Here is a 26312-nt window from a genome sequence, read left to right as displayed (position 1 = left end):
CATGCATGTCAGGTTAATTGGCCGGTCCAAATTGTCCCTAGGAGTGAATGTGGGAGTTAGTTGTCTGTCTCTGTGTGCCCCCTGCGACGTGCTGACAAACAGTTCAGGGTGTCCCCTGCTTACTGCCTGAAGATAGCTGGGATGGGCTCCAACACCCACGCGACCCTACTAAGGATAAGCGGTGCGGATAGTGGATGGATGGGTGTCTTTGTGATTTGTGTCTTTCCCCACTAAAGTTCACAAAGCCGATTCAGAGAAAAACAAAGCTCCTCCTTGAGCGTGTTACCAAATTGTTTACCTTCATGAAGTCATCTCTCACCCGATCAATGCTAACCAAGAACACAAGCATCCATGTGCTACAAAAAAATGCGAAACCCGCAGAACTCATTGACAAGATTGACAATGGCCTCCCATGTCCTCAAACGCACCGTGTTTACAGATCTTAACATCATGTGCCTCTCTGCAAATTCTTGCCCGTAACACATTAAGCTGGCAAATCACTAAAGCGTTCTCAAACGCGCACTGACGCGTTCAATCATCAACCCATTCGAACTTTGGCCGCCTCAGCTGGAACAAATACGGCGAACTCATGAAACAACGGAGACGAGAGTCTGGAGAATGCGTCCATCCTAGTTGGTTTGCTCACCCTTGATTGAACGCACGCCGTTAGCTATTAGCTAGGCCAGCCGTGCCATCATGATGTCTTCATTTTTGCTTTGTGGTGTTTTTCTGGTGGGCTCACTCCTAAATCTTGTACTGTGGTACCTCTTTAAATGAGCACCAATTTTTGTTCTATTAGTTTTGTTTAGAGAAAAATCTATATGTAGGAAAATCCATGTCACGAGCAGTCCCAGAGGCTACCACTAGAGACTGGTCACCACTCGTGACTGCTCACTCCCAGCATCAGCTTGTCTAGTTTGCACATGCAAACTACCTCAGGCAAAGAATAAAATAAAAATGTGTGTTGTAATATTTTATCTTTTACCATATTTTTTATGCTTACATACTATTTGAATCTTGCTAAACAAATACGTGTCACCAGTCACTGAAATACATCATGCCACATATCATTGGAAGGCCTAAACTCTTGATATTCAAAATATGGTAACCATTTAAAAATGTACTCATCACAGAAACATCACGATCAGTCTAAGACGAGATACCCGAAAACGATAAGGCGGGCGTAACTCACCTCTCCACTCATTCCTATCACCAACAAGAACTCTATCTTCCACTATATTTAGACCTCTTTCCTGCAGTACACTCATAACACCATCCATCCTCGTCAATCGCGGCCTTCCTCTTGGTCTCCTTACATTTACTTCTGCTCTGTAGATCCTCTTCAACATTCGCTCCTCATCCATCCCTTCCATGTGTCCGAACCAACCAAGTACTCTCTTATCCACACGCTTGCTGAGTCCCACTACTACTCCAGTTCTGTCTCTCACAATTTCATTTCTCAATTAATCCAATCTTGTCACTCCTAACATACTCCTCAAACTCTTCATCTCAAAAGCATTTAATTTCCTTTTCAAATCCGCGTTCAGGCTCCAAGTCTGCTTCCTTGATACACTCTGTGCAATACCTTGCACTCCATTCCACCAACTGCAGCCACATCACAACCCAGGTACCTAAAGCTTTCAACTTCTTCCAGCACCTGTCCATGGAACCTTATTTCTAACACCATGCCCACTCCATCACGTGAACACTTCATCACTTTACTCTCGCCAACATTCACACATAACTAACGTCCATCACACACTCTTCCAAACTCCATTACCAACCTTCTCAATGTTTCCTCAGAATCACTCACAACGCTGTGTCATCTGCAGACAACAACTGACTTACCTGCCACACCGTTCCACTGTTATCCATCATCTCTCCACCTCTGCCAAATACTCTTGCATTCACCTCTTTCACCACACCATCCATGTACACATTAAACAGCCATGGTGACATCACACATCACAGTTTACAACTAAAAAAAACATTCTTTCCAGAATGGAAGTTAGGCCTCCCCTTTCGATTGACACCTTTTCCATGATGAGGGTCTGTTCATGCTAGTTTTATTCATGCACAAAGCACAAAGTGACATTAAATTTGCGTCTTCCTCGACACATATATTCCATCGGTCTCACTCTGACATTTGCTACCCGGGCCCGTTAGAAAAAAAACACAAATTAGCTGCATCATTGCAAAAGCCGCAGGGTTGAAATGAAAGTTTTGGAAAAAAGTCCCGGCTTACAGTCTGAATTTTACGGAATTTGCTCGTTAGACTGGCAGTTCAAGTTACAAACATGATCCTGGAACAAATCAAGCTCGAATAAAGAGCTACCACTGTACTTTGTTGTACCCAATTTATGGTATTTTCATGACTATGAGGCACACCGTGCTAAAAGGTGCATTCTATTGTGTTCTATTGCTTTGCTTAAAGGGACAATGTGTACTATTTAGCTCCTAGTGCTAAAATGATTTATTAAATATACAATATTAATTTGAATGATAATCCAAAATACAAAACTCTCATATAAACATTTTTGTCATACACATGATATAATCTGGAGTACAGTGGACCGTGTTCTCGATCAATAGAGTAGCGCAATAAAGCATCACTATTATTTTCAAAACTATAATTTGAAACTAAAGAAGTTATTTATAAAAAGTTTGAAAGGTACAGTACTTTTATTTGTCAAACAAATTATTGAAAATTAGGTTTGTTCTTTGCTTTTAATTCAGAGTATTTATTAAGTAAAGCTATCTACTTAGTGGGTTTTGGCTATCGCGAAACCTTTATGGAGCGCTACCTCCACAAAAAAGGAGGGATTACTGTACTTTTATCTGCGCCTTATTGTGTTGATGACAGTATTTACACAACTATATGTTTTATTAATACAATTTGCAGCACTTTACATAGAAAATAGATTTTTATCTAGACATGACAGAAGCCTTCAAAAGTGATAGTGTCGTCTTTGTCTTAACACGCAAATGTCGGTCCATTCAACACGGGCTGTAAGCATCTGTCCGGGCATCCTCAGGTTCCTGATGTGTGATGGCGGCCTCGGCCGGCTGTGACGGGCCCCGCTGACTGCTTCCTCGCTCCGGTTTGACCCCACATCGGAGGACTGACTCCAACCGCGGTAGCAGCGAACCGTCGGTAAGCGTATAGCTAGCGTGTGCTGATGCTAACGGACAACGACAAAAGGTGTCAAGCTCACACCTTTCCTCGCCCCGCTTCTTCACTGCCTAAGGGCTTGCTTCACTTTGTGGTAACAGGGCTTTGTTTAAGAGCAATTTTTGACCCATACTGTGGTAGCAATCCCTCAGATTTAAAATCAGTTGTTTGAGAAGGCCTTGGCCCAATATAAAATGTCAAAAAACAATTTCAGACAAAGTTCTATTTACAATTTTTTTTTTTACTGATTTTCCTCTTAATATACTGCAGCATTTAATAAGAATGCAAAGAAGATCAAAAATACAGAAAGATAGAAATACATTATAGTCTATTTAGGATGGATGAAATTGTATCGTGTAATCCCTTGCTACTTTACGCTCCATACTTTGTGGCCTCAGTGGGTTAAAAAAAAAATCCTTCATCCAATATCCCTTATTGATGCAAGTGGGGGCCAGCTGAGCAAATTCTTTTTTCCTACCCTGTTTTCTTTTTTGCTGTCACTTCACCAAAAAGTGAACTGCACTTTGTATGACTGCGATCTATTGTCCCTGATCACATAAGACTGCGGGCAATGGCTGACAGAGTGCACTTTTTTCGGGCCTTGCAGCTTTTTTTACCATTTTTTTACATCTAAAACTAAGTGCACTTGTGCAGCTGTGATCTATTATCCCCAATCCCATATTACTGTAAGTGGGGACGGCAAAAGACACTTTTGTTGGATGTTGTGGCTCTTTTTTTTGCCGATTTTTAACTCTGAAATGAAGTGCGCTCAGACAGCCTGGATCCAAAGCCTGGATCTCAGATTGCTGCAAATGTTTGCATTAATTATTGCTGCAAGCAGGGACCAGCAAAACGCTCTTTTGCTGTCATTCACGTTTAAAAAGAAGTTCACTAATGTGGCTGCCACCCATTATCCAAACTTTCCATCTTGCTACAAGCGGGGATCGGCAAAACACACTTTTAAGGCTTTGCACTGTTTTTTGCCATTATTTACACCTAAAATGTAGGTCACTCCTGCGGCTGTGTTTCATTATCCCAAATTCCAAATTGTTTCAAGTGGGTACCGGCAAAACGCACTTTTGACGGGCCTGCTGGATCTTGTTTTGCTTTTACTTCCACCTAAAATGACATTTAGCGTTGTGGCCTTGATCCGTTATCCCTGGTTGACTATTGCTAAGTAAAGTGGACAGCTGAAAACAATTTATCTTTTGGTTTGAGCCGCTGAAGCGTGCCATTGTGGCCCGTTTTAGCTACGATCCGTTATCTCTAGTCGACTATTGGTGAGAGCAAATTTGTGTAATGCGTGGAAGTTCTTTTTTTCACTTCTTTGTGCTTAAAAGGAACTCCATCGTTTTGGCCACAAACAAGTATCCCAGTTGTTCATTGCTGCAAGCGGGGCCAGCAAGAGCGCATGATAAAAATGGGGGGCCTACTTTATGAATTTTTGCACATTCAGGAGGTTCTGGTCCCCAATAATCTTGTCAAATGAGGAATTCCAAGACTTATTATATAACCTCTAAAGTGTTTGGTGAAAACAATCATAGTACCTCCCCCCGCCCCAATCTGCCCTTATTCTTTTTTTTTTTTGCAGGCCCCGGACTTACAAGACACCCGCCTCCATCACACATCAAGAACCCGTTCCTACCCTCTTATATATATTTTTTTTCTATAACGTTACAGACTCAAAATATCCTGGCCGCGCTCTGGCTACACCTCCGTCAAAGGTACCCCACCGACCCCGCCTTTGTTTACAAGTATGCAAGGAGATGTGCGCATCTATGCACAGGAGTGTGGCTAAAGCGCTGCCGGGTGATGAAGACGAAGATCTTATTATATGACTCGTAGTCCGTATAGCATTATTATTAGTGTTACTAGGTTTATTTAGAGCATGATAATGAACCCCCCGGAAAAAAAAAATTATCATAAAAAATTCTTGTACTTGTTTTTTACAATAGAGGTATTTTTGTAACTTGTTAGGAAAGGTTTGTGTTTGACTATAGCAGGGGAGCCTTCTAGATATGTGACACAACAACGAACAAAATAATTAGAGTTATTACCTGGTTAGAGTTGAGTTATTGTGAGTGGGAAAATATATAATTTAATGAGAATGATCTGATTGATTTGTACACTGCAGTTGACCCCCGGGATACGACATAAATCCGTTCTTAGGTGCGAATCACAAAGTGAAATTGCAGTATAGCGGGGCAATTAGCATTCTGAACCCCTGAGATCCCATTTAAAACATCAAAACTAAATCATATATAGTAAGTACTATTTATGTGTAATATACATTTCTATTGCAAGGATTGTATTGTCCTTGAAAAATGTTCTTTACACGCCTTCTTATTTTTATTAATAGGCCCAGCAAACTCATTGAAGGTAGTGATCCGAGTGCCTTCTTTGTTTTTCTTGGTAATTGTAAGTTACATTTTCATGCTTATCATGTTTTTGATTTTTTCTTTGGCATCACTGCGAGCTTTGGGACCCATAGTAATTAAATACAGTCCAATTATACAGCAAACATGCAGACTTTACAAAGAAAATGCCCTGAAGGACGCCTAAATAACGTGTTATTCACCACAGAAAAGTACAAACATCATAGGTTTCCGCGGTCGTAATCGGGGGTTCTGCTGTACTGGGAATAATCTTACAAGAAAATACATTGAGGATAAAATAGTTAGAATACTGTACAGTAGAACTAACAAAGAACCCCCCAAAAGACAGAAACTATGCAAAAACTCAACTTATTGAGATTTGTGACAAAAAAATGTAGCCAATGGTGCAAAATATCAAATTTAGATGGAGTGATAGTATTTCACACACCATATTTTTTAAATATTACCTTACTGAGGATAAGCGGTGCGATGATGGATGGATGGATGAATTCATAGAATAACATAGAAAATGTAAAAATGTATACTGTTAAGATAAAGCTGATGTTTTAAAGGACCCTCCTGATTTCAAATAAAGATATGAATTGATATGATGTAAAAATTGCCAATAACATTTTGTTTAAACAAAATCTACTTAGGGGCAGCACGGCGGCGCAGTGGTTAGCGCTTGTGCGGCACAGTTCATGTCATGGGAACTTGGCGTGGGTTCAAATCCAGCTCCAGACTTCCTGTGCGGAGTTTGTATGTTCTCCCCGTGCTTGCGTGGGTTTCCTCCGGGCACTCCGGTTTCCTCCCACGTTCCAAAAACATGCATTTCAGGTGAATTGGCCGGTCCAAATTGTCCCTAGGTGTGAATGAGCGAATGAGTTGTCTGTCCCTGTGTGCCCTGCGATTGGCTGGCAACCAGTTCAGGGTGTCCCCTGCCCGCTGCCCGGAGATGGCTGGGATGGGCTCCAGCCCCCCCCGCGACCCTAATGAGGATAAGCGGTACGGCTAATGAGATGAGATGAGAAAATCTACTTAGTGGTAAAGGGTTTTAGTCTATAACTATCCATCCATCCATTATCTGCACCGGCCAATTAACCTGACATGCATGTTTTTGGAATGTGGGAGGAAAGTGGATTGCCCGGAGGAAACCCACACAAACACGGGGAGAACATGCAAACTCTACACAGGAAGGTTCAACCTCATGACCTCAGAACTGTGCCGCACACGCGCTAACCACTGCGCCGCCGTGCTGCCCAGTCTATAACAAAGTATAATTAAAAAATACAAATTGTTAGGAGAAAAAGTAACAATAATAATAATAATATATATATATATATATATATATATATATATATATATATATATATATATATATATATATACTGGACTGTCTCAGAAAATTAGAATATTGTGATAAAGTTCTTTATTTTCTGTAATGCAATTAAAAAAACAAAAATGTTATACATTCTGGATTCATTACACATCAACTTAACTATTTCAAGCCTTTTATTATTTGAATATTGCTGATTTTGGCTTACAGCTGAAAAAAACTCAAAAATCCTATCTCAAAATATTAGAATACTTCCTCAGACCAAGTAAAAAAAATAATTTTATAACAGCAAAACTAAATCAAACATTTGAAAATGTCCATTGATGCACTCAGTACTTGGTTGGGAATCCTTTTGCACGGATTACTGCATCAATCCGGCGTGGCATGGAGGCAATCAGCCTGTGGCATTGCTGAGGTGTTATTGATGCCCAGGATGCTTCGATAGTGGCCTTCAGCTCATTTGCATTTGTAGGTCTGGTGTCTTTCATCTTCTTCTTAACTATACCCCACAAATTCTCGATGGGGTTCAGGTCAGGGGAATTAGCAGGCCAATCAAGGACAGTGATGCCATGGTCAGTGCACCAGTTACTGGTGGTTTTGGCACTGTGGGCAGTTGCCAGATCATGCTGGAAAATGAAATACTCATCTCCATAGAGCTTTTCAGCAGATGGAAGCATGTAGTGCTCTAAAATCTTTTGGTACACAGTTGCATTTACTCTGGACTTGATGAAACACAGTGGACCAACACCAGCAGCTGACATGGCTCCCCAAACCATCGCTGACTGTGGGAACTTCACACTGGATTTCAAGCAACTTGGATTTTGCTCTTCTCCAGCCTTTCTCCAGACTCTGGCGCCTTGACTTCCAAATGAAATGCAAAACTTGCTTTCGTCTGAAAAGAGGACTTTGGACCACTCTGCAACTGTCCAGTGCTTCTTCTCCATAGCCCAAGTCAGACGTTTCTTCCGTTGTCTTGAGCTCAGAAGTGGCTTGACCATGGGAATACGGCTATTGTAGCCCATTTCCCGGACACGTCTGTGAACTGTGGCTTTTGATACCTGGACTCCAGCTTCAGCCCACTGTCTTTGAAGCTCCCTCAAATTCTGGAAGCGGCTCTTCTTCACAATTTTGTTAAGGCTGCGGTCATCTCTCTTGGTTGTGCGGCGTTTCCGGCCACATTTTTCCCTTCCAACAGACTTTTTGTGGATATCCTTTGAAACTGCACTCTGTGAACAGCCTGCTCTTTGAGAAATTTCTTTTTGTGTCTTACCCTCCCGATGGAGGGTATCAATGATGGTCCTCTGGACAGCAGTCAGATCAGCAGTGATTTAGTTTACTGAACCAAGCTGAGTGTTTTTAAGGCTCAGGAAACCCTCGCAAGGTGTTTCGAGTTAATTAGATGATTCAGGTGATTAGTTGAATAGCCTACTTGTATACTTTTTCATGATATTCTAATATTTTGAGATAGGATTTTTGAGTTTTCTTAAGCTGTAAGCCAAATTCAGCAATATTAAAATAATAAAAGGCTTGAAATAGTTCAGTTGATGTGTAATGAATCCAGAATGTATGACATTTTTGTTTTTTTAATTGCATTACAGAAAATAAAGAACTTTATCACAATATTCTAATTTTCTGAGACAGTCCAGTATATATATATACATGTATGTATACTATGGATGTGTTAATCAAATACATTTTATTCCCATAAAATGAGATTTTTATCTTGCAAGTTTTAACTTCTTGGAAAATTACGCATTTTCCTCCCCACAATAGCACGACTACATGCGACAATCACAAAACCAAAAAAAAAAACGGATTATGACAGTCCGAATCAAAGGTGACCTCTCCTCTAGTTTGACATTGAAGCTTGTTAGTTGGACCTCTTGTTTTTACGCCGTGATTTGTGTTTTCTTTGCCGGCCAATGAAAAGCTAGCGCGAAACCAAAGCCGTCCTGTTTGAGCACTCTTTTCGAGTCTACGTCTTTTTCCAGACCTCAATACACGGCTCGAATTAGCGACAGACCAAAGGCATTTCATTTTGTACACTGGAGTGACGCTAGCTCGGATCGTGCAACATTTCTTTTGTTTGACGCCTTTCAAGTCGGCAAACGGATTTCTCTATTTTTTTTTCCTTTTTAAAGTTGCTCACTTGAACAGTCCTTTTGTCTATTTTTAGGCAGCCAAACTACTTTGCTTTATTAAAATGTACATATGGAAGAAGGTGGCCCAGTCTGCTGTAGTGACATTTGACGTGTGAATTGTCGTTTACGCAAAAGATGGTCCTTGTTACGGAAGATCGTATATAGGAAATAGCGGCAGTTGTCTGGCTAACTGCTGTTCATCAAATCTGTTTAAAATTCTGATTATATTTTTGCCAACACATTCAAAGTACTTTATTCTAAACCGAAAAGAAAAACAACATTTGAGAAGGAGTCTATAAATCTTTAGTTACGGTCGTCAATAAAAAATAATGTAATCCCATGCCATTTCCCAGACTCACTGCAACGAGTGTTGAAAAATATTCACCTCTCAAAGTGAACTGATCTTGTGCAGCCGCGATCCATTATCCCCAATCACACTACACGTTTGTCAAGCCTGGTGGCTGTTTTTTGCCGTTATTTCAGCCTAAAATGAACTGCACTCGTGCGGCCATTATCCATTATCAATCCATTCTCCCCATTTTATCTGTGTCAAGAGCAGAGGCCGAGAGAGCAAATTTGTGTTATGTGTAGTGGCTCTTCAATCCCCCATCCTTTCCGCCTTAAAGAAAAAAAAGCACCTGTGCAGCTGCAATCCATTATCCCCGGCAGAAGGCACTTTTGTCGATGCGTGCAGTTCCAGTCCACTTAATATGAAATGGGTGGTTGTGGCCACAATTGAATATTGCTGCAAACCGGGGCCAGTCTAACACATGTTAAAAGGGGTGGGAGGGAGTTTCCTTGTGGATTTTTGGGTATTCATTGGGCGTTCTGGTCACTGTTAACCGTGCTAAATAAAGGATTACAGGAAAGTCCTGTCAGTCATCCAGGAAGAAGAAAACCAAAGAAGAAAAAAGTGGTCCCTTTCTGGAAATCTGGTAGATTTATCAGCGGAATACCCCACTAAGATGGACCATTTGGACCACACCGGGGGAAAAAAAAAACCTTCAACTCACTTTAAAAAAAATTCTGTGATACCTCGGTACTTGACCACAAACTGTCCGGGATTGGTGTTCGAACACCTCTTTGTTAGCGTACTGAAACATTTTTTTCGTCCTCATACAAAGCGATGGTATTTATTTTGATACGATCCATTCCAAAAGATCCAAGAATTTGAAGAAAACGTCCGTCCAGACAAACATAAATCCCCAAAATATTGATAAAATGTGTACATCTCTAGACAAAAGGTAATTCATCAGCTCATTTGATTTCATTGTTTGATATTTGATGATTTGATAAACAAAAAAATCTATGAAATAATAATAATGCCGGTGCATGTGTCCAATAACACTACAAATGTACTACTTAAAATTCCTCTCCCTCCTGCAGTTACTGCAGAGTGTTGAGGCTCATTTTGACTGGCTGTTTTGTCCTAAATAATGGTTTCAAAACAAGGTACAAGCAAAGTTTAGTTTGTAAAATATCACAAAAGACTGCAAACTAGGATACCAGCATATTTACCCCTGTAGCAGATGTTGCTCAACGAGGGGAAAGCGTGCGCGCGCCCTCTATATAGCTCCGCCCATTTCTACCACTCACCAAATCAAATAGCTCTAAGTGCTTTGCTACGCCTTTTAGGAAAAAAGTTTGTTTTGGGTTGAACATTGTTTTGTGGCTTCCAAATAAAGAATTATTAAGCGATTTTCAGCCTCATCAGGGTATGACACCATGAATGTAAGCTGTTAGAATTGTGTCCTATGTATACTGGACCGAACCCTAAGTATCTCCCCCGTCTCTTCATCGCATCTGCGGTAATCGTCTCCACATGTATTCTAAGCAGGTAGAAAATGTTATCTCTGAGCCATATGTTCTCATAAAAAGAGCCATATATGGCTCACAAGCCATAGGTTCCCGACCCCTGATGCAAATGTAACTTACACAGCTTAACAGCATAAAATTGAAAATAAATCCTGAAATAGCATGCTGAAATAATTCTTAAACAGGAGTGCGTCGTTTGAAGTGTCATTAAGTGTTGAAAGTAGAATGTATTCTATGACTGTGTGTTAACAATATCTTACTGAGTTCAACGAACCCTTATATTTGATTTTATCTTACTTTAAGCAAAGCTGTTCGGGCCGCGGAACACATTAGGTAGGAGGATCGGGGGTGGGGTTAGCGTGGAGAGTAACTTAATGCTCATCCTTGCAATTTTTTTTCTTTCTATTTGTTAGCGTAGCATGAAAATTGTGTAAGTAAGAAGATGTTTATTTCAAGTATAGTCCAAACGCCAGCCCAAAACTCCAAGACAGATAAAAAAAAGATGTTTATTTGAGCGTGTCTAAGAACTGCACGTACTTTCATGCGCATTAGGAACAAGGTGACTAAGGCAGAAATCATGGCTTTAAGCCAGGAGATGGCTACAAATTTGTTCAAATACCAAAGCAAAATGTTTTCAATAAATATCAATATGTTCGAATTTAGTCGTGCGAGTCCCGAGGTATCACTGTACATTAAAAAAAAAAAACGCTTTGGATGGAGTGCAAAAACTGCTCCACCCCTGCTTTGTTTAAGACGATTTGACGTTTGGATATCTGTTCAAACATATTTGACGCGAAGATATTTTGTAGTGTTTTTTTTTAATTTTAAGGCATTTTGTTTTTGCATCGTTTTTTCCCCTCCCAAGTATTTAAAAAGTGTGTGTGCGTGTGTGTCGGGTGTTGTTACCCCAATTCTATAATTAATTGTATTATTGTATATTCATTTGTATGTGTGTTTTTTTCGTACGGGTTGAAACGTACTGTACGTTATGTATTATATACTGTATAAATATACTACATAATTCACTGTGAAATCGTGGCCCCAAAGAAAAAAAATGGAAAAAAACAAAACAAATGCTATTGGGGTGTTTTTCTAATATGGTACAGTTCATGCTTGTTCGTGTATACGCTGTTGTTAGCTATATATTTGGCTAACTTGTTTGTTTAAAAGAAAAAAGAAAATGTTAAATGAAGACATTTCAGGCCGTTTGCCATTAAAGATCAACGTGATCCCGATTTGACATTTTGGTCTCTTCTCTTTTTGTTTACCTCCACCAAGAGGCAACTGCCCTTTGTCCTCGTTATTAGTTTGCAAAATGACTGTTAATTCATGAATGTTTTAGGAAAAAGTGTATTTTATAATGGCTATACAAAATGTTTGAATTAATTCAAAGTGTTGAAAGACCTGTGGGAAGAGACACCATGAGCATTGGAAATATAAGTATCCCCTTATTTGTCAAGTCAAGTCACATTTATTTGTATAGCCCTTAATCACAAACATGTCTCAAAGGACTGCACAGGATTACAATCACAATCGCATGATCTTAAACCAACATGCATTGGGTAACAGTACACAAACGAAGTAAACATCAATAAAAGAGAACACTAGGTAACATGTTGAAATTTGTGCACGACGCTTCAAGCCTGTAAAATAGTCCAAAAAGTCCATAAAAGCAACGACGTAGATTCCCATCTCTGCCGGCTGGTCAATGCAGGCGCTGACATGCTTCAGGTCAGACACTGGTCCGCTGAATTATCTCAAATCGTCCTTCTCGTTTGTATCACCACCAGCCAGGCAGTCGGAAAAAGACAGGACAAAGCAGAATATGAGGTGGGCATCAATCATACGGTTTGGAATTGAAGTGTGTCTTAAGCCTCGATTTAAAAACTTCCGTTGAGGTTGCAGATCTTATCTCCAGAGGCAGTGCATTTCATAACACCGGGGCCCGGATGGAGAACGCTTTCGAGCCTGCAGACTTCTTGGTTCTCTGAGTCACTAGTAGACTGGCATTTTCGGAGCGGAGGCTCCGTGCAGAACATAGGGGGAAATCAAATCTGAGAGATAATAGGGCGCAAGTCCATGCAAACATTTGTATGTTAATAAGAGAACCCTAAAGTCACATCTTAAGTGTACTGGGAGCCAGTGCATGTTGGCCAATACAGGAGTTATATGCTCAAATGTTTTAGTCTTCGTCAAAAGTCTCGCTGCCGCATTCAGAACCAATTGCAAACTTTTGATGCTAGACATCGGGAGACCAGAAAGCAGTGCATTACAGTAATCAAGCCAAAAAGTTATAAACGCATGAATTAGAATCTCTGCTTCTGATTGGGACAGCATCGAACGAACCTTCGCAATATTTCGGAGGTGGAAGAAAGCTATTCTAGTAATATTTTTCACGTGCAACTGAAACGACAGATCATGATCAAATAAATATAACACCTAGATTTTTGACCGAGTCACTATGGGTGATATTAAATTTGTCCAGGTTTAGGGCAGTGTTTGAAAACGACTCAACAATGAGCTGGACCAACAATCAACATTTCAGTTTTTTTCTGGGTTAAGGAGCAAAAAATTAGGTGACATCCATCTTTGAATATCAATAAGGCAAGCCTCCAGATTTCTACAACTTAACAGTTCAGTTGTCTTCAGTGGCAGATACAGTTGAGTGTCATCTGCATAGTAATGGAAACTAATATTATACTTGCGGATAATATCACCAAGCGGAAGCATATAAAAAAGAGGGGGGCTAAGTACAGAGCCCTGTGGAACGCCACAGGGGGTACCAGAATGTTTAGAGATCAGATTTACCAGCTAGTGAGCGACGTGCAATTTTTTTATTCCTTAACATGTCCCCGCGACCCTAATGAGGATAAGCGGTACGGCTAATGAGATGAGATAAGATGTTAACATTTTAACCACAAGGGGGCGCTCCACAACCACTCTATAAGTTTCATAAAGGCAGAATAGTAAACTCACACGGGCACAAATGATTGTGAACAAAACATATTTTATACATGGTGCATATAGGTGCTTAAAATCTTTGAAAATGCTTGAGTTTTCATGCGTTTAAGGTTTAAAAAGTGCTTTGATTTTGGGTGAAATCGTTGTAAACACTTCAAATTGTTGCCATGTTTCCTGGCAGTCTGTCTCAATAGGCCACGCATTAAATGAAGAAAAATGCCACTGACATGCCGGCTCCGGTGGCTTGCCATTGCATTTCTTCTTCCCTCATGACTAACGGCTGCTGTCATTAGTTTTTTATTGCGTTGCCATGTAAAACATCATTGCCCAGGAGTTCAGGTGAGGAGACCAAATAATTGAAAGCCCTGAAAATTGGATAAAGACAAAAAATGTATTATTGCAATTTGGTTACTATAAAAAACATTTTTATCATTGGTTAACATTGAACAAGTATATTTGTACAACTGACATGTTAGCCACAAGAGTGCACTTAAAGACCATTCCGTATGTTTCTCATAGGCAGAACAGTTACTGTATGAAGGATCAAACAATTGTAACTACGCAGTTTCAATTTTATCCATCTTGTTTTCTGGTATATAGGGCTTATAGTTTGAAAAATATTATATATTAAATTGTTATATCTTCGGTGTTAAATTTATTTCTTATTTAACTCCACCATTTATGGATTATCTTTTTAGGAATTGATGAATTTTTCAAATTATATTACGAATATTTTGTTTACAATGAGTATTGACCGTATTACTGTTGTGAGCCTCTGCAGATGTAGGATGAGGCACGCAATTCTCTTGCCTCGTGGCAGAGTGCGATAGTGACATCAAGTATTTGGATTTGGCGAACATCTTTACCCCAAACAACTGAATTTGTGATATTATTAGCAAGTTAACAAAACATGTCAAGCCATCCAATGTTTTTTTTCTGGTTATGTAATGGGACCCAGGTGGATGTTACACATTTGTTTTATATATTATTGTTTTTGTTGTTGTTTTATCTCATCTGCAATATAGATGATAAATGTCAGTCTCACACGACACCATTTAATTGTTGACATTAAGGATCATTTATTGAGCAAGTTCACTAAATCGCGTGAGGTCCCGTGAGACTTGGCCCTAGCACCATTCTCTGACATGTGAGACTATGCCTATCTAGACTATCTAGTGGTGATATACTGGTACTTCTCTTACCCCTATCTGACATACAAAACTCAATACCCTGAAAAAAATAATAATCCACTTGTCCTAACAGTTAAATACGGATTACACAACATAAAAACCCCAAAATATAACATTTTAACTAGTCAGCAACCCTTGTTGCGCCACAGTTACATGTACTTTTTTCATATGGAGGATTACTTATGTTCTGATGCTTTTAATCAAAAGGAACAGTGCAGAGACCATAAGTTCAGGTAAGATGATAACGACCCCCCCCCCCCTCCATTCTACATTTTATATATTGCATTCTTGCCCTTCCAATCAAATGATGAATAAATGAATACCGTCCCGTAAAAGTATCCTCGTTTGAGTGCTCACGTATGAGTTATTCCACCATCAGCAGCTACACACAGCCCCCTAGAGGTCTAATTAATCACTGATCTCGTCACAGGTCAGCACTCCTTTCTGTCATTCTACATTCTAGCTTTAACAACCCTACTGCTACACCTAAATAATTATTGATAGGTCGAAATGATATATACTTTACCTGCTGTTGAATCTATAACATATTCAACGTATAATGATTGCGTTGGAATTTCTTTAATTCGAATGCTTTAATTCAATAAGATCAGACATTTGCTGACCTCCTGTGGTCCTTTGCTGTGACTACAAATTTGTCAAAGAGGGAATTTTGTTGTAAAGTTTGCAGAAAATATGTTCTCGGCTCATGTAATGAGCCGGTATTATGTCGAGAAATGCACCCTTACCGAAATTTGCATCCCATAGCGGGAGCTTGCACACGTCACTCCCGCTACTATAACCACTTTTACCTCGTTGTATCTCACTTTTATATCACTTTTCGAGAACGTAATGGCGAACATATAACCAAAACCTTCATAGCCAGAGATAGATGGGGGGATGCATTTTCAGGCAGCAAGGCTGTTGCAGCCAGGCTGATCCCTCCCATCGGCATCATTTACATTTACAGTGGAACCTCGGTTCTCGACCATAATCTGTTCCAGAACCCTGTTCGAAAACTGATTTGATCGATCACGGAAAATCGTTTTTCCCATTAAAAGTAATGTAAAGTCGTTTTAATCCGTTCCAACACCCTCAATGATTACCACGAACGTAAACATGAAGCTAACCCAGGCTAATTGTACGTTCGCGTTAGCGTAATCTTCCGTACGAAAGATTACGCTAACATGAACGTGTGAAAATACAAAAAGGATTATGAATAGGATTTCTTACCTTTGTGGTGGACGGTGGGGAGAGAAAAATCATCAAAAGTTTTTCAACCTCTTCCAAAACTTGCGGCAGTTGCTTGCTTATAGCGCTAACTTCCTTAGCCGCATCACTCGCTTTCACAGCCTCCTTATTCTTTACTATCGTACTGATAGTAGATTTAGCCATGCTGTATTCACTAGCAAGATCGGAAATTCGTACACCTCTTTCATATTTAGCTATTATGTCTTTCTTTAAGGCAATAGTTGGACGAACAACTTTTTTTTTTTCACCTGTCCTGCTTGCACCGACCTTCTTCGGAGGCATAATTAGGGGCTAAAACACCCGTACGCCGCTCAGCATCACACCCTAGCGTACTGGCGTTCGAACTCCGATTTTCTGACCGAACAGCGAAGCAAGAATTTCTCAAAATTTTGGTTGAACACCGATTTGTCCGAACTGAGAGGCGTTCGAAAACCGAGGTTCCACTGTATTAGGTTGACGTTGGATCATTTGTACTAGAAAAAAATGACACCGTTGCTGTGACAATGTTAGGCACAGCATCATCTGTTTATTCAAGTAAAATACAAAATACGATTATTGACGTGTTACGTCTCGTTTGGCGATGAGAAGAAAACACGTTCGTCTCCCGTTTATCTGTTGATGATTTGACAGTTCATTTCAGCATAATGAGCTTTATGGTAGAGTGCATAACAGTTTCAATACGAGCGATTTGAGTCGAAAAAGGCAAAATAAACATGTTAGCTGCTCAAAAGTGATTTATATACGGCGTGCATTACCGTTCGATTACATTCACAACAAATACAAAGACGGAATGGTTTAAGTTGTATTACATTCCCAACAAATACAAGACGAAGTTGTTTTGGTTATATTTTCGCCATTACATTCCCGAAAAGTGATATAAAAGTGAGATAAAACGAGGTAAAAGTGGTTATAGTCAGGGTTGGGTAGGGTTACTTTAACTGGATTACTTTCAATTACTTTTGGATTACTCCAATACCAATTATGCTAATAAAAGACAGATATTTAGTTTCTTTTGTCTTTTATTAGCATATTTGGTATTGGAGTAATCCAAAAGTAATTGAAAGTAATCCAGTTAAGGTAACCCTACCCAACCCTGTTTATAGTAGCTACAGGGTGTAAATCTCGGCAGGGGTGCATTTCTCGGCATAACACCGGCCCAAGGTATAAGCGAGCTAAGCGGCTGCTTAGGGCCCTGCAACCACTAGGAGGTCCCCCAAGAGTGGTTAACATTTTTGGTGCCCACATTGTCACTTTGTGTGTCCACTTCAAAGTACTCCTTCACAACAAAAATACTACACAATAGATACAAATCTAAACATCAAATATAGTGCTTAAAATAAAACTATGTAGCACACGAGATTTTGAACTGAATAAAAAGAAAGCCGTCCTAGAAAATATTTCGGTCAGTCTGAACTGAATTAAGGGTAAGGCATTGTGGGAAAAAATTTAGTTGTCCGTACGACATGAAGCCACATGTATAGAAAATGTCACTTAAAATGCTTGATGTTTGAACTGAGAAATAAGGCGCGTTTTCAAGTCTCTGATCAATTTAAGATTTTTAGTGAGGCTAACAGTTTGGAAAGTACGGTATTTAAAACATACATTGAAATAAGAAAAATAATAGAACAACCAATATTTCTCGAAGTAATGCTACCCAACCAGGAATGGGTAGCCAAGATGTGTTGGAGTTCAGATTTTTTTTCCGAACATTTTTCGGATCCCTCAACCGCCTGGGTCGACGTACTTTCACATACATTATGAACAAGGTGACTATGGCAGCAATCGGGACTTTAGGTCAGGAGATGGCTACAAATTTGTTCAAATAACAAAGCAAAATTAACTCAAAGGTTTTCATTAAATACAGATATGTTCGAATTTAGTCGTGCAAGTCCCGAGGTATACTGTACTGTACATTCAAAAAAACATGCTTTAGTGGAGTGCACAAATGTCTCCACCCCTGCTTTGTGTAGGACAATTTGACACTTGGATATCTGTCCAATCATATTTGATGCAAATATATTTTTTATTTTATCGTAAGGTATTTTGTTTATCCAATCGTTTTTTTCCCCTCCCAAGTAATTAAAAAGTGTGTGCGTGTTCTGTCAGAACCATAACTAATAGTAGACCCAATCGCGTAACGTTTCACACAAAACTTTATTGGGATATCGAGGAAACAAACGCCAGCGATCCGGTGCTCGCTGGACAGGGGGAGCAAGCAGCTCATGTCTTGTTCTTGCACATGCCGACTGCACTACGTTTAATGCTCAAATTGCACAATGTCTGACCATTTCCTGTTTCTGCACTATGATGTCTATGTTTGCACCAATGCATATGCTGACTATTTTTGCACTATGATGACTTTGCACCAAATGCAATATTGCACAACCGTTACGATACCAACGTTATCACAACAACCCTGTATGTAACATCCCACATGCCGACATTTCTTGTGTAAATACCATGTAAATTATAACTATAGCCTTATCCCCCTTGTCTTATAACATTATCTTCTCTGTTCCTTTATCTTCTTGCTCATACCTCACTATGAATGTGTAAAACTGGAGTGTCATGCCCAATTTCGTTGTCACAATATGTTAGCCCATTTGTAGCAATGACAATAAAGGTATATTCTATTCTATCTATTCTATTCTATCAGAATGCAGAAGTGGATATGCCTGGGCGTGAGATCAGAGCGTGGTCAAAGGGGCAAAACGGGTCGATAGCCGGAGCGAGAGATCAGAGCGTGGTAAAATGGACAAAACGGGTCGATAGCCGGAGCGAGAGATCAGAGCGTGGTAAAATGGACAAAACGGGTCGATAGCCGGAGACAAACGGAAAATCAGGAACAGACGAGTAGATACGGATGAAGACGAGATCGACGGGAGCCAGAGTCAAAGTGCTTGCCTTGCGTATGCAGAGGTTCGCTGATGGACTGACAAAGAGTGACTGGAGTACTGGGTATAAATAGGAGGTGAATCAATCAGGCAACCAGCAGCAGCTGGTGCCAAACTAGCGGGCACAGGTGAGTGCAATTAATAATAATGACAGTGTCGGGTGTTGTTACCCCAATTCTATAATTAATTGTATTATTGTTGGAACGTACTGTATGTTATGTATTACATACTGTATAAATATACTACACAATTCACTGTGAAATCCCGACCCCCAAGAAAAAAAAAACAGAAACAAAATTTTATACCGAATTGAATCACTTTCTTTTTTCTCGTCTCTCTAAAATATTTGGTATTGTTACTAAAATTAGTATAATAATGAGATAGGACCCAATGCATTTTCATGGGTCCTCTGTATCCCCAAAGGTCTAGTGCGCCAACGATTCGTGTCCGATCCCCATTGCATCAATTTTTATGCAATTGTGGACAAACATCCATTCCCCAGAGGCCTGGTGGTTAAGATTCTGTGCTCTTAACATTGCTATTTGATTGATTGATTAATAAAATGCAGAAATATGGTCATGCTTTTCCAATATTGTCTGCATATAAGGCGTGATTTCGAATTTTGGCCAATTTGGGGGTTTTGGGTGCGCCATATAGTCTGGAAAATATGGTCATCTTAATTATTTCCGTATTAAAATATACACATTTAGAGAAATAAAGTGATACCTTGCTGAATATGTTGCTTTGCCCACTGATGAAGACATGATCATTCTAGTCTTATAATGATAGATTCAATCTAACAGGGAGAGAAAATACGTCAAAAAATGTATAAATCTAGAAAAAAGCGTTAGTCTAATTAATCTGTACATCATTGAGGGAAACAAGTAATTTATCCCGCTTGTTAAAAGCGCCTGGTGGCGCTCGATTAGAATATATTATTTCAAGTTATTTTCCAACAGAAAAAAGCGAGGTATCAAATACTTTTTACACTCACTGTATATGTCAAAACCCGAACAGACGGTGGCCCAGACGCGTAACGTTTTCACACAAGCTTTATTTTACGGAAACGGGGTAATCATGCGCGAGAAGTGAGACAGAGAAGTCATGCGCGGGAAAACATGAAGCCAGGGCCAGACGAGATCAAAACCGGACAGGACAGGATACACGAGCAGATACCGGACAAGACGGGACAGACGGGATCGATACCTGATACACGAGCAACATACCGGACAGGACGGGACCAACGGTACGATATCGGATACTGGATACACAAACAAGATACCGGACAGGGCAGGGCAGACGGAATCGATACCGGATACACAAGCAAGATACCAGACAGGATGGGACAGACGGGATCAATACCGGATACTGGAGTAAGATACCGGACAGAACGGGACAGACGAGATCGATACCGGATATTGGAGCAAGATACCGGATACTGTATACACAAGCAAGATACCGGAAAGGACGGGAAAGACGGGATTGATGCCATATACTGGATACACGAGCAGGATACTGGACAGAGTCAAAATACATGTCTTGCAAGTGCAGAGGTTTGTTGACGGACTGACAAGGAGTGAATGAGAGTTTAAATAGGAGGGGAGCGAATCAAGCAACGAGCAACAGCTGGCGCAAAACAAGCGGGCCCAAGTGAGGGCAATGGGCAATCGTGACAGTATATGCTCCAAGTACATTTTTGGGGGAAAAACAAACCTTCGTTTTCACTATGTATACAAATAAATCCCAGTAAACTTTAAAGATTGAAATACACTTTATTAAAATCTTTTTGCACAAATAGAATTTGTTTTAGGTATAAAATGTTAACGATATTGCCCTGTTGTCCAATTATATAATAAAACTCTCTACGTAAAGACATTTAGATTAAAAACGGAAAAAAGGAAATCCAATTATTGCTTCTTGAAGATTCTCTTGGCGTCCACACCCTCGTAGTTGTAACTCTGCAGAGACGGAGGAAAAAAGAACCTTTAGTGACCAATGTAGACCCCCCCCACCACATTCCACCACACCGACAACATAGTTATATTTAAATTTGGCGAGTCAGCTTTTTAAATGCAGTTCAACAAAAAAAATACAGCGAATTTATTGTGAGGGTTAGCATAAAGCAATATAATAAAATTGCACAAGTTGCATTTCATCACAGAGCCATATCTACTTATGAAAAGATCCATATACGGCTCGCAAGCCGACACTTGCTCTTCAGGTATGAGGAAAAGGCGTGCAAGCACAAACTCATACCTGTCAACCTGTACGTTTTTGTCGTACGAAGTACGTTTATTATGCATTTTAAGACGTGTACGACGTACAAGAAAATCTGTAAGGAAAAACGCAAATTTGTCAATTATGGGTACCATCCGTTATACACCGACTATCACGAAACAAATCAAGTCAAACGAGTTCGCCGCGGTAGCCTCTATCTCGATATCGTTTTTTTCCATTGCAAACAAAGCGAGCAGTTTGATGCTACTGTGCGCATGCGTCTGCCGCCTCGGATTTCATGTGGTAGTCATTTAGTGAAAGGAAGTCCGTCTCTTTTTAGAGAACCGGCTTTTTCGGCTCAACTCGTTAAAGAGAGCTGGCTCTCAAACGGCTCCCTTGCTTTGATGGATTATATTACGAATTATTATGTTGTATAAAGAAGTTAAAAAAAGGAAGTATAAAAGGAGAAAATGAAAAAAGACAGGTTTGTGGTTATCCCTTTAATCAGTGTATTACCAACAAAAATTTAATGCAGAAAATGAATTAATAATTTGAATAAGAAAATGTATTATTCTACTTAATTTTATTTGCATGGATTTTTTGCTTCTACATTGAACGTCCAAGCTACTTAATTTTTGAACTTTTTCATAATAAACCTCATTCATGTCGAGCAACTCAGTATCTCATACCAAAATGTTAATTAACAATATATATATATATGATATAACGAAACACATGTACAATGTAACATGTTAAACTACATGAATAAACACGTTTGGAAAAAAAATATGGTGTAAGATTATTTTGTATTTTGTAAGGGAAAATACAAAATTTTGTAAGGGCATGGAGCCGTGGAGGTTGACAGGTATGGAACTGGATTTTTCTTCGTATGGCGATTAGCATTTTTGTCCCCCCCAAAAATTCGAAATTCTCGTGTGTAGAGGTGCTCATATCAAGAAAGGGCCCGTCTAAAAATCAGGCAAATGGAGAACCTGCACAAGTTCTCCTCCCACGATGACCCTGGTGGTGGTCAGCACATTGTTGTTGTCCTTGCGCGTGAATTTCCCTTTCAGCATGTCACCCTCCATCTCCCATGTTCCCTAAGGCATCACAAATAATTCATATTCTCACTTCGGTCCGGGTTGCAGGTTGAAACCCAAGAATCGCCCCACTCACCGAAACCTCGGTGCCATCAGCCAGACTATAGTCGAATGGCGTCCCCAGAGTGAAGTGGATGTCTTTGGTGCGGAATGTGCTGGACTCCTTGATGTGGAAGTCGTTGCCGCTCTGCTGGATGCTGATCTTCAAGTTGTCGTGCTCCGCCAACTTGCGCTTCATCACGTTGATGCCTACGAGAACATTGTATTCTTTGACCGCAAGGTGTCGCCATAGTGTGTAGTTCAGGGACGTCAAACTGTTTGGCTTTGGGGCACGATCCAAATAATAATAAATGTTCTCTTGACAAGCGGGCAGGATCAGTCAAAGAATGTCAACTTAATTTCCTTGGGTTTACAGTAGATTTTCAGTATTATACTTTATTATTCAGCCTACTTTAGTAGCCTGCCCTACACATTATCAACATAACACGTTTATCCACAAACAATGGGAAATAAATGATTTTCATGTTTGGCATTGAATGTGTTACGTGGTTTACTTAAATAGTTGAGCATTTGCACTTCTACACCTGAACCAACTCACTACACGATACAAACTCAGGTGGGACCTATGAATGTTTTTAGACTGTTTGCTTTAAATGCTGTACTGGTTTAAAATGAATAAGAAACAAAAACGAAATAAAAGTTTTAGCAGTGAATGGTCAATAAAATTAGACTACATTAGATCAAACCACTAGGCTGGGCCTACTAAAGCTGATAGTATGTCCTATACTGCCCTCCAGCGGCCAGAGAGAGCGTTTAGTTCCACTTCTGTAAACAACAACAAAAAAGCTTTGGATAGAAGGACCTAGAGACCCGCTTCTTTTGTTGACATGCTCAGAAATGTATGGTGTAGTGTAGTGCAACCAAAAAGGAGTACTAAAAGGCACAAGACTACAAACTACGGAAATTCAAAGTGACCAAAAAGCTCAATTTTTTGGCCCAGCCTTTCACAATGTATGATAGGTCATAAGCGTTTGCTTAATATTTAAATAAATATTGTGTTTGGTTAATGAATGACACGCTAAAAAATACACACTCTCCCTTTATCTTATTTCTCCTGTAAAACAATGAAATAAAACAATTCTCACAATTTTATATAATACTGTATATCATATCATATCATATCATTTGATATGGAAAACGGTAAATTAATATGTTCTTCCCTTTTAAGAACTTTATTCGACCAAGATCAGGAAAAAATATTAACAATTAGCAAGCTTATCATCTGCCTTATCAGACATTTTTTTACTATGAAAAACAGGGGGAAGCAAAGTTAATTAAGAAAAATGACTTGAATTTAGAGTTCAAATTGCTACAAAAATGTTTTTTTTCCCAGTAATAAAAATATTAGTCACATTTAAATTTGTTGTCAGACGGACGATCCCTCTAAAAATGATGCTACCTAACTGGGCTTGAGGAGCCAAGGTGGCCGCTCGTCTCACTCTGCCACGCGTTCAGCGATGTCCATGTTTGTTTAAGTTCTGATATTTTATTTTAAGATTGTAGCAAAAACAAAACAAAAAACCCTCAGATCTTTTGGTAGAACCTCGTTTTTTTTCGAGAACAGTGGTTTAAGTACCAAGGTATCACCGTATTTTGAAAAAATCCCAGCCACGTGTTCAAACAAATGCCTTGATTGTGAATATTATTTATCCTTCTTTACTACTGTATTTAAGGGAAATTATGGTTGAAATGTGTCTTTTATAATCTTGTATTTTTATATACTCTTCTACTTTTGTACTCTTATATTTTCATAGTATGCTCAATAAATGTGTGGTTTTACGTTTTCGCAAAACACCTTCAAGGTCAGGAGAATAAGTTCTCAGGCACCGAGGGATTCGCCTCATTTTAAAAAACTACAACTTGAAGGCGACTATTAGGCCTGCTAGCTGGTTTATAAAGATGGGCTTGACTCCCACATTCCAAGCTGCTCAAGAGCTTGCCTTTCTTCTGACAGAGACGCATTGTGTTTACAAAGTTTCACTATCCCTATTGCTCATTTATTATACTCGCATTATACACTGCATTTAAATATGTGATCACTGTCCAGACCAATCAGATTAATTTCCTGTGTTCATATAAATCAATCAGATGTGTAGTTTCCTTTTTGCGTTTTCCAATAAATGAGCCTTCTGAAAGAAAGAGGAGCGTGATTCTTTCCTGATCCGATTGTGAAAACACGCACCTTCGATGAAAGGGGCTATCAAAAACCTAAATCTCCGAATTAGAGTGTGTTCTTTTCTTCATTCTACTTCAATCTCAAGTTTTAACCTTGCCATGGGGAGCACCGGATTATAAGGTGCACCGCCCAAAATATTGTCTTTTGTGATGTATTTTTCATATAAAATGTGCACTGAACTTTAATACATTGTATTAAAACTACCTAATAGAAAGGGTTGCATAAAAAAATAGACATTTGGATTAAAACAATGTATTTATAGAACAAAAAATTACATTTTTACTATCCATCCATCCGTTATCTGCACTGCTTATCCTCAGTAGGGTCACGGGGGTGCTGGAGCCCATCCCAGCTATCTTCAGGCAGTGGGCAGGGGACACCCTGAACCGGTTGCCAGCCAGTTGCAGGGCACACAGAGACAGACAACTCATTCACATCTCGGGACAATTTGGACCGGCCAATTAACATGACAGGCATGTTTTTGAAATGTGGGAGGAAACCGGAGTGGCTGCAGGAAATCCACGCAAGCACGGGGAAGAACATGCAAACTCCACACAGGAAGGTTCAATTTCATGACCTCAGAACTGTGCCTCACATGCGCTAACCACTGCACTGCCATGCTGCCATTTTTATTATGAAGTAACACAATTATTTTTGGCAACAAGCAACATGTTAACCACAAAAGGGCGCTCGAAGACAACTTTATATGTTTCTCAAAGACAGAACAGTTACCATACAATGTGCTAGACAATTTCATTGTAACTGCGTTCCAATTGCATCCACTGTATTTATTGGAAAATAAGGCGCGTTTTCAAATCTCTGGTCCGGAAAGTACGGTAGTTAAAACATACATTGAAATAAGAAAAATAATACAACCAAAAATATTTCGCGAAGTAATACTATGCAACCAGGAAGGGGTAGCCAAGATGTGTTCGAGTTCTGATTTTTTGTCGGAACGTTTCACGGATCCCTTAATCGCCTAAGTTGTAGGTAAACCACTTTCTGTAGTGTGTCTTAGGCATGTACAGCCTGGTGGTGCCTATTCCTATCTGAGCCGTTTTATCGGTACTTGATTTTTTGGGGGGTCAAACGCAGGTTTGTTTGTATTACTGTATATCCACAAAAAAAACAGCTCCTCTTTTTAAACTTGTCTTTTAACACAAATCATTTTGAGTTCACGTCAATCGTCGAACCCCAAAAAGTTTTGCCACTCACCCATTTGTTCCATGAAAGCATCGTAGTTCTCGCTACGTTCCACCTTCCAAGTTCCGTCAAACGCCATAGCTGCGGTCCGGGCAACGGATAGAGGAGGGGGTGATTCAGTTCAAGAGAGACCGTGAGATCGGGAATGTGGGGCCACCTCTGTTTATATGCCACCCGTCCTACCGTCTCTGGGGCCCCTCCCCCTGTCCTCGCGTGATGCGCTCCATTATCCCTGGTGCGAGTGGACGCCGATAAATCTGGGCCCTCGGAACACTGAGGTACTGTTCTCCTCGGGGCTAAAATGGAGGACAAGGGTGGGTTGTTGTATGGGGGGCACACAGTCATCTGTGCCCCTTCTCACCCCTTTTCCCGAGCTCATTTGCCCCCCCCCCACCTTTTTTTGTTCCCGTCAAGTCTTTTCAAA

The 26312-nt window shown here is 39.9% G+C and overlaps 2 protein-coding genes across 3 annotated transcripts in view; one reads left to right on the top strand and one right to left on the bottom strand.

Annotated features, from left to right (window-relative positions):
• Positions 1-6164, top strand: part of LOC148357005 (RNA-binding protein with multiple splicing-like) — a 50391-nt gene extending 44227 nt beyond the window's left edge. The window contains exons 8-9 of one of the 2 annotated variants that reach the window (XM_088347139.1): positions 3036-3154; positions 4764-6164. Coding sequence is in view for 1 of the 2 variants with exons in the window: in XM_088347140.1 (XP_088203266.1) it covers positions 3036-3072 (37 nt within the window). In the remaining variant the exon portion in view is untranslated. The remainder of the gene's footprint in view (positions 1-3035; positions 3155-4763) is intronic. The other variant, XM_088347140.1, reaches the window with a different exon arrangement.
• Positions 6165-20166: 14002 nt separating this feature from the next.
• On the bottom strand, positions 20167-26068 carry LOC148357004 (fatty acid-binding protein, intestinal-like). Its single transcript, XM_088346954.1, has 4 exons — positions 25901-26068; positions 22526-22698; positions 22342-22449; positions 20167-21090 (listed from the first exon to the last, which is right to left on the bottom strand). The coding sequence occupies exons 1-4, from the start codon at positions 25965-25967 to the stop codon at positions 21040-21042; spliced, it is 399 nt and encodes a 132-aa protein (XP_088203080.1). The 5' UTR covers positions 25968-26068; the 3' UTR covers positions 20167-21039.
• Between the last annotated feature and the right edge of the window lie 244 nt (positions 26069-26312).

The sequence above is a fragment of the Urocampus carinirostris genome, chromosome 11 (assembly GCF_059441175.1).
Source record: "Urocampus carinirostris isolate Australia breed hairy pipefish chromosome 11, RoL_Ucar_1.0, whole genome shotgun sequence".
In the NCBI taxonomy this organism is placed as follows: domain Eukaryota; kingdom Metazoa; phylum Chordata; class Actinopteri; order Syngnathiformes; family Syngnathidae; genus Urocampus; species Urocampus carinirostris.
Note: the sequence above shows the minus strand (reverse complement) of the source record. Positions and strands in the feature narration are given on the sequence as shown.

Excerpts from the sequence above, each read along its gene's own strand:
- LOC148357004 (XM_088346954.1), bottom strand. The coding sequence starts at position 25,967 with ATGGCGTTTGACGGAACTTGGAAGGTGGAACGTAGCGAGAACTACGAT. Across the intron at positions 22,699-25,900 it reads TGCTTTCATGGAACAAATGG|GCATCAACGTGATGAAGCGC; the intron begins GTGAGTGGCAAA and ends ATGTTCTCGTAG. Across the intron at positions 22,450-22,525 it reads CTGATGGCACCGAGGTTTCG|GGAACATGGGAGATGGAGGG; the intron begins GTGAGTGGGGCG and ends GTGATGCCTTAG.